At 43.4% G+C, this 14,993-nt stretch overlaps 1 protein-coding gene across 1 annotated transcript; it reads left to right on the forward strand.

The window, feature by feature from the left end:
* The first annotated feature begins 6,079 nt into the window (after window positions 1-6,079).
* nags (N-acetylglutamate synthase) lies at window positions 6,080-14,599 on the forward strand. The gene is made up of 8 exons (XM_063903037.1): window positions 6,080-6,641; window positions 7,306-7,586; window positions 9,520-9,733; window positions 10,630-10,810; window positions 11,795-11,834; window positions 12,118-12,249; window positions 13,475-13,657; window positions 14,207-14,599. The coding sequence occupies exons 1-8, from the start codon at window positions 6,285-6,287 to the stop codon at window positions 14,349-14,351; spliced, it is 1,533 nt and encodes a 510-aa protein (XP_063759107.1). The 5' UTR covers window positions 6,080-6,284; the 3' UTR covers window positions 14,352-14,599.
* Window positions 14,600-14,993: the final 394 nt, after the last annotated feature.

Here is a 14,993-nt window from a genome sequence, read left to right on the forward strand (position 1 = left end):
ACCAGGTTGATTTCTTACGGCACCGTACAGTTTTTAAACACTCAATTAAACTTACATTAATAAGGAATTTAAATCAGATCCAGCATCTCTGATAACGATCCTGTAGTATTAATACAGGGGAGGCATTTACTAATACACACTTCTACCTTCACATTAGAAATACACGCTGTTTGTAATTCTCTAGAATCAGAATGAGGAACGGGGTTATCTCCAAGGACATGCAAGGAATCAGCTTTGGTGTGCATGCTGCAAGTTAGATTTGAAATGTAATGCAATCGACTTTAAATGGCTGCATCAGTACTAACACCAAAGTAAAGCGTCTTAATACACCTTTACTTCCTCTGAATGGAGCTTCGAGGACAGAACCTTTGGGATTCTGGAAGAAAAATGTTAAGTTTAGTTGCAACGCAGTAAATTAAATTTAAGTGCATTACTCCTGCATATCAAAGCTTGTGTACATTGAAGATAAAGAAACTAAAATGCATGAATGTGTGTTTCTTAATCACACAGAGTCCAGGCTCAGGGATCAGATAAGATTAGCAGAAACCAGTCAGGAAATAACCACGTGACTGCAGAGCGAGCCTCATCAACCCCGAGGTATTCGCTCCAAAAATGCATTGTGAAATTTCAAATCTGCATCTGCGTGAATTAAAAGTATTTCCTTTCTTCCCAGCGCCGGGAGACAGACTGACTTTGTGCAGATACGTGGGGCTCTGGGTCCGACGGTGGAGCGAGGAGGAGCATCTGGTAACACTTGTGAGTAATTGCTGCTGAGAAGCCCTGAAGATCTGAGCAGAGAGAGAGGAATTCCAACATGTTTTCCCGCCGTCCGCCTGCCCTGCACGCCTCCTGTTGGAATTTCACTAGTTAAGGCCAAAACAAAAGAGACCGGTGTTCGGAGTTTAGGGAAAAAACCCCGAACCACTCGGAGGAAATACAAGCAGGGCGTTTTCACTCACTGTTTGTGGTGTGTGTTGATCCGGTGTTTTCCAATAACTGTCACAGGATCAACATTTAAATCATGGCCTAAGGAAATATGACACAGATCAAAATATGGTGCTTTCTGTGGTGTTCCCTCTCCTGTAGTGTGTTCTATAGGTTTCTGTGCATGTAAATGGTCTGCAGAGGATAAAATCCCAAAGTTACGGAACATAGTGACATCAATATGGGACAACTGGCTAGCGCTCTAACACATTGTACGTGATAGGCTAAGGGGGCGGGACATCTCTAAGTGGTAGACCAATCAAAACTTTAAAGTAGAGACTCTACATACTGATATACACCTGAACATCAGCAGGAGAGGACTCTTTAAAGTAGAGACACTACATACTGATATACACCTGAACATCAGCAGGAGAGGACTCTTTAAAGTAGAGACTCTACATACTGATATACACCTGAACATCAGCAGGAGAGGACTCTTTAAAGTAGAGACTCTACATACTGATATACACCTGAACATCAGCAGGAGAGGACTCTTTAAAGCAGAGACGCTACATACTGATATACACCTGAACATCAGCAGGAGAGGACTCTTTAAAGTAGAGACACTACATACTGATATACACCTGAACATCAGCAGGAGAGGACTCTTTAAAGTAGAGACTCTACATACTGATATACACCTGAACATCAGCAGGAGAGGACTCTTTAAAGTAGAGACTCTACATACTGATATACACCTGAACATCAGCAGGAGAGGACTCTTTAAAGTAGAGACGCTACATACTGATATACACCTGAACATCAGCAGGAGAGGACTCTTTAAAGTAGAGACTCTACATACTGATATACACCTGAACATCAGCAGGAGAGGACTCTTTAAAGTAGAGACACTACAGACTGATATACACCTGAACATCAGCAGGAGAGGACTCTTTAAAGTAGAGACTCTACATACTGATATACACCTGAACATCAGCAGGAGAGGACTCTTTAAAGTAGAGACTCTACATACTGATATACACCTGAACATCAGCAGGAGAGGACTCTTTAAAGTAGAGACTCTACATACTGATATACACCTGAACATCAGCAGGAGAGGACTCTTTAAAGTAGAGACTCTACATACTGATATACACCTGAACATCAGCAGGAGAGGACTCTTTAAAGTAGAGACTCTACATACTGATATACACCTGAACATCAGCAGGAGAGGACTCTTTAAAGTAGAGATTCTACATACTGATATACACCTGAACATCAGCAGGAGAGGACTCTTTAAAGTAGAGACTCTACATACTGATATACACCTGAACATCAGCAGGAGAGGACTCTTTAAAGTAGAGACGCTACATACTGATATACACCTGAACATCAGCAGGAGAGGACTCTTTAAAGTAGAGACGCTACATACTGATATACACCTGAACATCAGCAGGAGAGGACTCTTTAAAGTAGAGACGCTACATACTGATATACACCTGAACATCAGCAGGAGAGGACTCTTTAAAGTAGAGACACTACATACTGATATACACCTGAACATCAGCAGGAGAGGACTCTTTAAAGTAGAGACTCTACATACTGATATACACCTGAACATCAGCAGGAGAGGACTCTTTAAAGTAGAGACACTACATACTGATACACACCTGAACATCAGCAGGAGAGGACTCTTTAAAGTAGAGACACTACATACTGATATAAAGCACATTTTCAATACCTTTTACACAACTGCACAAACTGAAGCAAAATGTGTGTGTGTGTGTGTGTGTGTGTGTGTGTGTGTGTGTGTGTTTACTCTTCACTGAATTATACTGTGAGTGGATCTGTTTATTTCTCAACCTGCTGAGTGGTGACATTTTAATCAGCAGATCACATGGTCTGAAAACAAAACACACACACACACACACACACACACACACACACACACACACACACACACACACACACACACACACTGACCACACACACTCCCCATCACCAAACTAAATGCTTTATACCCACACAGAACCGCATCTCACCAACACATCCAACCACACCAAGGGGCCCACCCTGACTGCGCACCCAAACGCACCGTCCCTGCCGACGCTAATTTAGCGTTTCAAGTCTCTGTGTGGCACCGGGTGGTGGGGTGGGGGGCAGGGTGGCACCGCCGGGATTTGTGGGTGTCTACACTGAGGGGGGGGGCTACGTGCCCACAAGCTGTCTGCATCGCTTCAAAGCAGCCTCTCTTTTTCTTTGGTGAGAAATTCTGCAATTTACACACTGTCACTGCTGAGCGTTACCGCTTCACTCTGGTTCTGATGGCAGGTGCTGATGATAACTTGGATAACTTACACAGGGGACAGGAAGTCCTCACTTCCTGTCCCCTGGTCTGGAGGTCAATGGTTTTTCTGAACGTGATTTTGGTTGTTAGCTTGAGATAAGGTCTGTGGTTAACACGAGCTGAAGAGATTCTAATTCTACGACATAAAATACATCAGTAAATAGCCCACTGGTGGATTTAAAAACAGCAGGTGCTAACAAGAGTCTAAATAACACGACAAAACGTCATCATGCCCAACATTAGCCTCCTTTAGCTTAGCGGTGGTGACGTGAAGTCATGTGACCGTGCTGTAGTTCCTTATAGCCCAACATTAGCCTCCTTTAGCTTAGCGCTGGTGACGTGAAGTCATGTGACCGTGCTGTAGTTCCTTATAGCCCAACATTAGCCTCCTTTAGCTTAGCGCTGGTGACGTGAAGTCATGTGACCGTGCTGTAGTTCCTTATAGCCCAACATTAGCCTCCTTTAGCTTAGCGGTGGTGACGTGAAGTCATGTGACCGTGCTGTAGTTCCTTATAGCCCAACATTAGACTCCTTTAGCTTAGCGGTGGTGACGTGAAGTCATGTGACCGTGCTGTGGTTCCTTATAGCCCAACATTAGCCTCCTTTAGCTTAGCGGTGGAGACGTGAAGTCATGTGACCGTGCTGTAGTTCCTTATAGCCCAACATTAGCCTCCTTTAGCTTAGCGGTGGAGACGTGAAGTCATGTGACCGTGCTGTAGTTCCTTTATAGCCCAACATTAGCCTCCTTTAGCTTAGCGGTGGAGACGTGAAGTCATGTGACCGTGCTGTAGTTCCTCTATAGCCCAACATTAGCCTCTTTTAGCTTAGCGGTGGAGACGTGAAGTCATGTGACCGTGCTGTAGTTCCTTATAGCCCAACATTAGCCGCCTTTAGCTTAGCGGTGGAGACGTGAAGTCATGTGACCGTGCTGTAGTTCCTTATAGCCCAACATTAACCTCCTTTAGCTTAGCGGTGGAGACGTGAAGTCATGTGACCGTGCTGTAGTTCCTTATAGCCCAACATTAACCTCCTTTAGCTTAGCGGTGGAGACGTGAAGTCATGTGACCGTGCTGTAGTTCCTTATAGCCCAACATAAGCTGTTTACTTCAGAAATCATAAAGTGGTGTTAACATGTGGAGATGATCCTGGTGAACTAAAAAAGTTAGTATCATAGACGTTTGTTCTCTGTAGTATTCCAAAACCTCATCGAGGAATCCCATTGGAGCAGGGAGATGCTGCCTTCAGGGACCAACACATGACAAAAACATCCCAGCACCACTTTTTTTAGATTTCAGTCACACAGAATTACAATAAAAAGATATTCACTTCATTGTGTGTGTGTGTGTGTGTGTGTGTGTGTGTGTGTGTGTGTGTGTGTGCGTGCGTGCGTGTGTGTGTATGCGTGTGTGTGCCATGTTTGGAATATAACTGGACAAGGAACAACACTGAAACCATATGCCCTGCAGAAACTAACCTCACAGCATGTTCACTGCCCAGTAGTCACACACACACACACACACACACACACACACACACACACACACACACACACACACACACACACACACACACACACACACACACTGCTGCTGTGTAATCAGACAGGCTCTAATTCAATCTCAGAGAGAAGGACCACATACAGACTGTGATTAAATGACCACACACACACACACACACACACACACACACACACACACACACACACACACACACACACACACACACACACACACACACACACACACACACACACACACACACACACACACACACACACACACACACACACACACACACACACACACCTTGGTGTCTGCCGCCCCCTGCTGTTGTTAATTGATAAAGACAAAACCACTGCAATTATTTCTGGTATGATTCACTGAGTTAGACAGAATTCAACATTATTGTCAAATCATTGAAACATATATTAACATGTTCATGGTGGGAAATCTTTTTCTGGAGGATCTGAACCAAACAAAGAAGTGACACAATAGAAAGCATCAGCTGAGAAACTGTGATAGGATCCCAACAAGTTGCCGGACAGTGCAGGGCAGTTCACCGGTTCATACCGACTACCGTGAGCGTTATACCGTACGATGTGAATGTTTACCGTACTGCTATACCGTTGAAAAAGTGGCAAAGGGCACTGGAGCGGTGCGACAGTGAAAGGAGTCCCCTGGGGAGTATCTAAATGTGCAGTTTCAGGTAAGGGGGGGTTGTCCACCTTTTCAAACAGTGCTTTTGTTGATTGTTATGTGTAAACTGGTTCTGCAGTGGTTTCAAGCATTCTGATTGACTATATATCCTGGACATCTGAACCATGTTATGTATTGGATGATAGATGTACAAGAACCTCGAATTAGGAACGTACCATTACCTGAGTATTTTTATTTTATACTCCTACTCCTCAACATCTGATCCCAGATATATAATAAAGATGTATAATGAAAGGTTCAGATCCACTTTTACCAGCCGTGATGAACACATTAATGCATCAGAATCCACTCATTTCAGATATATGATTCTGCAGAACCAGTACTTTTACTCTTTGAGTTTATTTTATTACTTTTATACTTTTACCTAAGTAAGATTTTTCAATGCAGGACTTTAACCTGAAACTGAGTATTTAAACTGTACGGAAGAGGATGAGGGCCAGATTAGGAAAGATCTTTTTGGGTTGGGACCAAAAGTAAAATTATAATTTACATAATTCTAAGAAATATATATTTTTTTTCATGAAATACAAAAATAAAAATCAGAAAATATATATTTAAATTTGAGCAGAATTTTAAAAAAGTTTTCATGTGGCCCCCACTCTGTTCCGTATAACTGTAAGACTACTTTTTAAATTAGAATATCTGAGTGTACCCCAGCTCTGCCAGCCGGCCCCTGAACCGGCTGATGAAATCCGAGGAGTGCCGACACATCACTCACTGCACGCCGCCTGAGAGCTGCCATCACCCGGCTGGGAACTCATGCACTCCTCCCTAACTTAACCCAGAACTCTGTCCACATGGCCCAAGGGAGGAGCAGGGCGTCCGGGTGTCGGGCTCTGGTGACGGCAGGAAAGTACCTGTGGAGCCCCGCGTTCAACCGGAGCTCCACGAGAGGGCAGCGGAACATGTTCGATCCACAGCGGGGAATGGTGCACTCTGAGGCGGCCAGCCTGGCAACAGGAGCCGCTGCTTCGGCCCAGCAGCAGGAGGAGCGTTACTCCGACAGAAACTCACCGACCAATCTGAACCTGATTTACCGGGACGTGAAGGCTTTCCTCCGGGAAGTTGGAGGAAACCCCCGGGAGGCTCGGTACTGGTTGACCCAGTTCCAAAGAGCCTCCGCGGCGCAGTCTCCTGCCTTCGCCGTCCTGGAGGTATGGAGACTTCTTTATGTAAAAAAAACAAAAAACTTCAGGTTTCTGCTGAAACTTCCGGGTTAATAGAAGTCACACTAAGTGTTTCTAACAAGAAAAGGCCTTCCTTAAATCATAATATTCTAATAATTATTACATTGATGAATTCAAATGTTCCAATGCCAATAGACCCCTGCAGGTATTGTTATAAACACACTTCTAGTGTTTTTACATTTGATATATAGTTTACTTCTTATTGTAATATACATACGTTCTAGTTTGTCTTTTTATTTAATTATTTCACATTTTATTTATTATTTTTATTGAACATGTTTACTTGAATTTTATATTTTTGTGCTCTTTTATATTATGCACAATAATCTTATTCTATTTACTTTATTTCACCTCTTTCCTTTAATGTTGTTTGTTTTAATATCTTTTTATTTTACTTGAACTTCTTCTGTAAATATACATATTTTGAGTCCATTTGAAATGTTTTTACTGCACACTTTTATGTTTGTATACTTTTTTAATTCTCACTTTTTATTATTATTTATTTCTCTAATCTTTTTTTGCACACTTTTACTTTTATCTGTATTTTATTCTAAAATGGAGCAACGGTCCTGAAACCCACTCCCCCCGGGATAAATGGAGTATTCTGGTTCTGGTTCTGTGTGCCCTGCAGGTGGACAGCTCGGTGTTTTCCAGCAGGGAGCGGGTCCAGAGCCTGGCCTTCGGGCTCTCCTTCCTGCAGCGGATGGACATGAAGCCTGTGGTGGTGATGGGTCGGTCTGAGTCGGAGGACCCAGGGCCCGGGGGGGCGGTGGCCGGGTCGCGGTGCAGCCGGGGTCTGGTGGAGCGCAGCCAGCAGCTGACGGAGGCTCTGCAGCAGCAATCAGCCTCCGTCCTGCCGCTGTTCTCCGCAGAGTCCTTCCTCCTGCTGCAGGAAGGCCCCCCCGGGAGCAGGTGAGCCCATCTTCATCAGTGCCCCCCTTCAACTTCAGTCAGCTGCATGAATGAGTCCTAAAACTAAGTCAGCGTTTCATCACTTCCTGTCACAGGGTGTACTCAGATCTTGAGTAAAAGTAGAAGTACTCAGATCTTGAGTAAAAGTAGAAGTACTCAGATCTTGAGTAAAGTACAAGTACTCAGATCTTGAGTAAAGTACAAGTACTCAGATCTTGAGTAAAAGTACAAGTACTCAGATCTTGTACTTGAGTAAAGTACAAGTACTCAGATCTTGAGTAAAAGCAGAAGTACTCAGATCTTGAGTAAAAGTACAAGTACTCAGATCTTGAGTAAAAGTAGAAGTACTCAGATCTTGAGTAAAAGTACAAGTACTCACTCAGATCTTGTACTTGAGTAAAGTACAAGTACTCAGATCTTGTACTTGAGTAAAGTACAAGATCTGAGTACTTGTACTTGAGTAAAGTACAAGTACTCAGATCTTGAGTAAAGTACAAGTACTCAGATCTTGAGTAAAAGTAGAAGTACTCAGATCTTGTACTTGAGTAAAAGTAGAAGTACTCAGATCTTGTACTTGAGTAAAGTAGAAGTACTCAGATCTTGTACTTGAGTAAAGTAGAAGTACTCGGGTCTTGTACTTGAGTAAAGTAGAAGTACTCAGATCTTGTACTTGAGTAAAGTAGAAGTACTCAGATCTTGTACTTGAGTAAAGTAGAAGTACTCGGGTCTTCTACTTGAGTAAAGTAGAAGTACTCAGGTCTTGTACTTGAGTAAAAATAGAAGTACTCAGATCTTGTCCTTGAGTAAAGTAGAAGTACTCAGATCGTGTACTTGAGTAAAGTAGAAGTACTCAGATCTTGTACTTGAGTAAAGTAGAAGTACTCAGGTCTTGTACTTGAGTAAAAATAGAAGTACTCGGGTCTTGTACTTGAGTAAAGTAGAAGTACTCAGATCTTGTACTTGAGTAAAAGTAGAAGTACTCGGGTCTTGTACTTGAGTAAAGTAGAAGTACTCAGGTCTTGTACTTGAGTAAAAATAGAAGTACTCGGGTCTTGTACTTGAGTAAAGTAGAAGTACTCAGATCTTGTACTTGAGTAAAGTAGAAGTACTCAGGTCTTGTACTTGAGTAAAAATAGAAGTACTCGGGTCTTGTACTTGAGTAAAGTAGAAGTACTCAGGTCTTGTACTTGAGTAAAAATAGAAGTACTCAGATCTTGTACTTGAGTAAAGTAGAAGTACTCAGGTCTTGTACTTGAGTAAAATAGAAGTACTCAGATCTTGTACTTGAGTAAAGTAGAAGTACTCAGATCTTGTTTGAGTAAAGTAGAAGTACTCAGATCTTGTTTGAGTAAAGTAGAAGTACTCAGATCTTGTACTTGAGTAAAGTAGAAGTACTCAGGTCTTGTACTTGAGTAAAGTAGAAGTACTCAGGTCTTGTACTTGAGTAAAGTGGAAGTACTCAGGTCTTGTACTTGAGTAAAGTAGAAGTACTCAGGTCTTGTACTTGAGTAAAGTAGAAGTACTCAGGTCTTGTACTTGAGTAAAGTAGAAGTACTCAGGTCTTGTACTTGAGTAAAGTAGAAGTACTCAGATCTTGTTCTTGAGTAAAGTAGAAGTACTCAGATCTTGTACTTGAGTAAAGTAGAAGTACTCAGGTCTTGTACTTGAGTAAAGTAGAAGTACTCAGGTCTTGTACTTGAGTAAAGTAGAAGTACCAGAGTGTAGGAATACTCTGTCACAGTAAAAGTATTCTAAATGTTCCTCCAGTGAAAGTAGAAAGTACTCTCCTCTAAATGTACTTAAAGTAGCGACAGTAAAAGTACTCATTGTCTGATTGGTCCATTTCAGAATAATATCTCTGATATGTTTTATAATGATTGATCATTAACGTGTCACTCTCCATGCATGACTCTTCCTCGTCCTCCTCCTGCAGTGCCCCCCCCTCGGTGGTGGTGGACTCCGGCCTCCTCCGGTGGTGTCTGGGCTGTGGGACGCTCCCGTTGGTTTGTCCCGTGGGGAGGGACATGCGAGGCTGCTCCGTGACGCTGGACCCGACCGAGGTGACGGCAGCCATCGCCCGAGCTCTGCAGCCCCACAAAGTCATGTTCCTGAACGAGTCCGGAGGCCTGCGCAGCCCGGGGAGCAAGGCAGGTGCACGACATGTAGAGGAGTGCCTTTACTCAGCCCTTAAATCAGACTGTAGTTCACCTGCAGTAAATCCAGCAGCTACCCTGCAGTATACAAAGCATTGAAACTAGCTGCACCTTTACCAGCTCTGAGAACACTTTACTGATCAATCATTATAAAACATATCAGAGATATTATTCTGAAATGGACCAATCAGACAATGAGTACTTTTACTGTCGCTACTTTAAGTACATTTAGAGGAGAGTACTTTCTACTTTCACTGGAGGAACATTTAGAATACTTTCACTGTGACAGAGTATTCCTACACTCTGGTACTTCTACTTTACTCAAGAACAAGATCTGAGTACTTCTACTTTACTCAAGTACAAGACCTGAGTACTTCTACTTTACTCAAGTACAAGACCTGAGTACTTCTACTTTACTCAAGTACAAGACCTGAGTACTTCTACTTTACTCAAGTACAAGACCTGAGTACTTCTACTTTACTCAAGTACAAGACCTGAGTACTTCTACTTTACTCAAGTACAAGACCTGAGTACTTCTACTTTACTCAAGTACAAGACCTGAGTACTTCTACTTTACTCAAGTACAAGACCTGAGTACTTCTATTTTACTCAAGTACAAGACCTGAGTACTTCTACTTTACTCAAGTACAAGACCTGAGTACTTCTATTTTACTCAAGTACAAGACCTGAGTACTTCTACTTTACTCAAGTACAAGACCTGAGTACTTCTATTTTACTCAAGTACAGGACCTAAATACTTCTCCCCCTGTGGGGTGAACAGAGGTCATATCGGAGTGCAGTGTGCGGACGGAGTGTCCTCCTCTCTTGTACTTGTACTCTCAGGAGTCTCTGGGCTGTGATTGGACGTTGATGGTAGGTTGTGTGTGCAGGTGTTGGACACGGTGTCCCTCCCCAGTGACCTGCCGGCTCTGGTCTCGGCGGCGTGGCTGAGTCCTGCGGAGCACCGCAGAGTGTCGGCCGTGTCCGGGCTGCTGCACCAGCTGCTGAGCGACTCCTCCGCCGTCATCACATCGGCCGACACGCTGCTGACGGAGCTGTTCAGCCACAGAGGCGAGGCTACAGAGCAGGGCCACACACAGTCAGGGCGGGGCCCCTCATAGGGCAGTGGTTCCAAACCTTCTGTGTCCGGTTTCCCCATTGAGCTGAGAAACCCCTCACTCCTCTGTGATGGTTCGCCTGCAGTTTCTCTTGAGTTAAACCCAACTGCTCTTTAAAGGAATATCCCTTCTAAAATCATGACATGAGGGCTCACTCGTAGCAGGTTCCACATCTGTTGTGAAGAGCTTTTATTCAGACATTTGAGCTTATCTAAACTTTGATGGTTCTGGATGCAGGACACCAGGATTATGAAAGCTGATGTAAAAAAACAGGTGTGTGGAAATAAATTACAATCCCTGATCTACGTACTCCCTGTAGTCCCCTCAAGTTCCCCTAGGGGTCCCCGTACCCCGGGTTTGGAACCACTGCACTCGAGGAGAGGTACTGTGTATTGGTTATATTGTGGGGAAGATACATGTTAGAGTTAGCAGGTTTAGCTTGAGCTCGCCGCTGGGTTTACTTTATTTAGTCAGCAGCTCATCTCTTAAAACAGAAGCCTCAGAGGGTTTGTAGTTAGGGAGTTATTTCTAGCTGGTTGGGCTAATGCATCATTTTTATATAAACTAAGATTTGATTGAACTTTTTTCACCTTTAATTGACTGAATTTATTTGGAAATTGGGCTTTAAATAACAAAGTACAATACAGTATAACATATATAATATATACAACGTAAGCAAGAGTCATGGGGGGGGGGGGGGGGTCGAATTCCATTACACTTTTAGAGTTTGCCAGTAGAGGTAACTCCAAGTCTTACATACAGTCACCACTAACCCTAACCCACACACTCTATTTTGAGGTTTTAACCTGAGAGGCGTGCGTGCGTGCGTGCGTGCGTGCGTGCGTGCGTGCGTGCGTGCGTGTGTGTGTGTGTGTGAGGGGGGGGCCTTCAGGGGCTTAACGTCAGATCTTTTCTTCTGTTTGTATTTCTGGCTCAGGGTCTGGGACCATCTTTAAAATTGGAGACCCCATACATCGGTATGTATTCCAACGGGAGCTTCATTTGGTTTTATTTTCTCATCATTTTGCATCATCATGTTTCCTGAAGCCGCTGAACGGTTCCTGAGTGCTGCATGTTGCTGGAGAAGTCTCTCGTTTTGGAACATTTGTGTTTCTATACCTGCACCGTCCCTGAAGCTGCAGCGCGTTTCTCCTGATGGAGAAGTTCTGGACCGTTTGAACCTGTCGGCCACCGTGGTAATCTGACCCGTTTCCCTAAATCCTGCTCTCGTGCATTGACACGGAATGACTGTGTGTGCAGGTACACCTCTCTGGAAGGGATCGATGTGAACCGCCTGCTGGCTCTCATCAGCAAGACGTTTGATAAACCTCTGAAGCACGACTACATCGCCTCTCTGACCGGGCGACTGCACTCCATCTACCTCTCTGAAGGGTGAGACAAATCTGGTCCTGTGTCCCGCAGTGTTGTAGTCAAGTCACTATGTCTCGAGTCCCGGACTCGAGTACTACAACACTGGTGTCCCGTCCTAACCACTTGACTTAACTCACTGAACAAGGTGATGATGGAGTTGAGGGAAGAAGTGACTGAGACCCAACGGAGGCTGTTACTGAGTCTGCAGCGAGTTATTAAGGCTGTCAAACTATTGGAAATCTGAGATTGAATGTCTAACATTAAAGGGGGGGGGGGGGTGAGAGCACATTTGAAGGGTTAACAATGCGCTGTGATTGGCTTGTGGGAATAGAGACAAAGTGAAAGATTTAGCTGGGGAGGGAACGCCCCCGATCACTGATTGTGGGGTGAGCGTAGTGAGATGGAATATTTGAATGACAGATATTCGCTCTTCGGAATTGAAGCTCCTTTCCTGTCCTCTTACACAGAAGAGTAACATCTGATCCACTCTGTAATTTAAAATTGTGAAAAAATAATCTGACATTTTTAAATTGACATTTGGAAAAAATCCCCCAAATTTGGAAAAAAGTCTGTGAGAAAAAAGGTGATACTTTTGAAGAAATAGTCGATATTTTGACATAAAAAAAGCAGCATGAAGAAGTAGTTAGAATAATGAGAAAATAGTGGAACATTTCTGAAAGCTGAAATTCAGAAAAAAAAAAGTCGACATTTAGAAAAAATATCAGGATTTTTTAAAATCAGAATTCTTAGGAAAATGTTATGGTTTTGAAAGAGAATAATTGGAAGTGTAACGTTGAAGGAAAAGTCAGATCTTTTAGAAAAAAGTGATGATTTTGAAATTTTCAAAAAAAATCTGAGATTTATTTTGAAAGACAGTCTTTTTTTAAACAGTCACATTTTTTGGTCAACATTCATAACAAAAATTCAGAAATTTGGTAAAAAGGTCAGATCTTTTTTGGAAAAAGGCAATCATTTGAAGAGATAAAAGAAAATAAAATCTGAAGTTTGAAATGAAAATACAAAGGAAAACAAATTGGGAGACAAAAAGTGGGAATGCTTAAAAGAAGAGGGTTAGGGCCCCATGTAAAAAAAGTGAAGATATGATAAAGCAGATTCAGGCAGTAGGCGTATAGCTTCACAATTAAAGCATTAGCCTCCAGAACAGCACAGCTGACAGGGGATCAGCTGTGCTGGCGGCTGCAGAACACAGCCAGTCTTCCTCCTGAACATCTTGTCTCTCTTGCAGCTACAGCGCGGCGGCCATCGTCACCAAGGAGCCGGTGAATGGCGGCTCTCCATACCTGGATAAGTTTGTGGTGAGCAGCAGTAAGCAGGGTCAGGGCACCAGCCACATCCTGTGGGAATGTATCCGGAGAGACCTGGGGAAATTGTTCTGGAGGTCCAGGACCAGCAACAGGATCAACCCCTGGTGAGACACTTGAGTTACAGGGTGCCAACAAGCCCCGTTTAGGACTAAAGGTGTTTGTGTTGGACAATGTGACCGGGACTTATTTTCAGACTTTGGTTTAGAATTCTGACTGCATTTATTCAAGTCAGAATTCTGAAACAAAAGTTAGAATCTGGGGAAAAAGGTCAGCATTTTGAAAATATCTCAATTCTGAGAAAGTCCAAATTCAAAAGAAAAATCTACAAAAGTCAGAATTCTAAAAAGTCAAAAATCTCATAATTATTCATTAATCGAATTATAATTCATTATTTCGGCTACTGGTTACTTATCTGGTTGGTTATCTTCTGCTCCCGCTCTCTTTATGAGCCTGTTTGGGTGAACAGCAGCGACTCCTTCATCCTGGCTGTTGAAAATGTTCCAATGTTCCCTGTCGTGTTCACAGTCAGACAGCCGGTCCAACAAGACGTTCACGTTGTGTTAATCACACAGATCCTGCTGCTCTGCATCTTCCTTTAACAACACGCTGCCTTTCTCCCATTATTTTGACGTGTGACTGTGCTCTGCATACAGGTACTTCAAACACTGTGAGGGCAGCTTTAATGACGGGGCGTGGACGGTCTTCTGGTTCGGTCTGACCGATATCAGGGATTCGTACGAGCTGGTGGAGTACACCAAGCACCTTCCCGACTCCTTCCACGTGACCCCGCTCAGCTGAACCCCCCCCGCCCGCCCCTCCCTGCTGTGAAGATTGGATCTGATGTTTGCTCTGAACTGACTTTCCTTGCCTTCAAAGTTGATAGCCGATGTGACAGTGAGAATGCTGCGTGCTTTGATGCGCAGTAACTAAATCCCCCTGTGGTTGATGTTAGCTTAGCTCTTAGCACGGGGTGCTCAGAGCCCAGGGTCTAACAGGAAGTCCCATTTGTTTGACTCTTTCCTCCACAAATAAATGGTTGCTTTTGACTCTCAAAATGCTGTCTCTCTAACATGTACATGTGAAAGCAGGCCTCAAAATAAGACCCATTAGACTCAGATATTTTAAATGTGTGAATTTAATTTAAAGACACATCAGATGTCTGTGTTCTTCTGCTGTTCCCTCTAATGTGTACTTCCTGTCTGTCTTCCTCTGGTGATTTCCCTGAGGCCTCAACCTCTTTCCTTCTCTGTAGTGATCCGCCTCAGCAACAGTCCTGATTTTGCTTAGCAGCGGTCGGTTAACCAGGATCGAGGGATAAAGTAAGGACAGAAATTAAGAAATAATTTAAGCTTATAATGTTGACGACCCGACTGACGTTCATACTGAAATCAGACCGATTCTCTTTCTTGATTTCTACAAGAGCTGGTGTTTACAGAACAC

Source organism: Eleginops maclovinus, chromosome 16 (genome assembly GCF_036324505.1).
Source record: "Eleginops maclovinus isolate JMC-PN-2008 ecotype Puerto Natales chromosome 16, JC_Emac_rtc_rv5, whole genome shotgun sequence".
NCBI lineage: Eukaryota > Metazoa > Chordata > Actinopteri > Perciformes > Eleginopidae > Eleginops > Eleginops maclovinus.

What these genes read in the sequence shown, in the direction of transcription:
- nags (XM_063903037.1), top strand. Translation starts at nt 6,285, where the DNA reads ATGGCCCAAGGGAGGAGCAGGGCGTCCGGGTGTCGGGCTCTGGTGACG. An exon ending in ATTGGAGACCCCATACATCG is followed by an intron (nt 11,835 to 12,117) that starts GTATGTATTCCA and finishes CTGTGTGTGCAG; the next exon opens with GTACACCTCTCTGGAAGGGA. An exon ending in AGCAACAGGATCAACCCCTG is followed by an intron (nt 13,658 to 14,206) that starts GTGAGACACTTG and finishes CTCTGCATACAG; the next exon opens with GTACTTCAAACACTGTGAGG.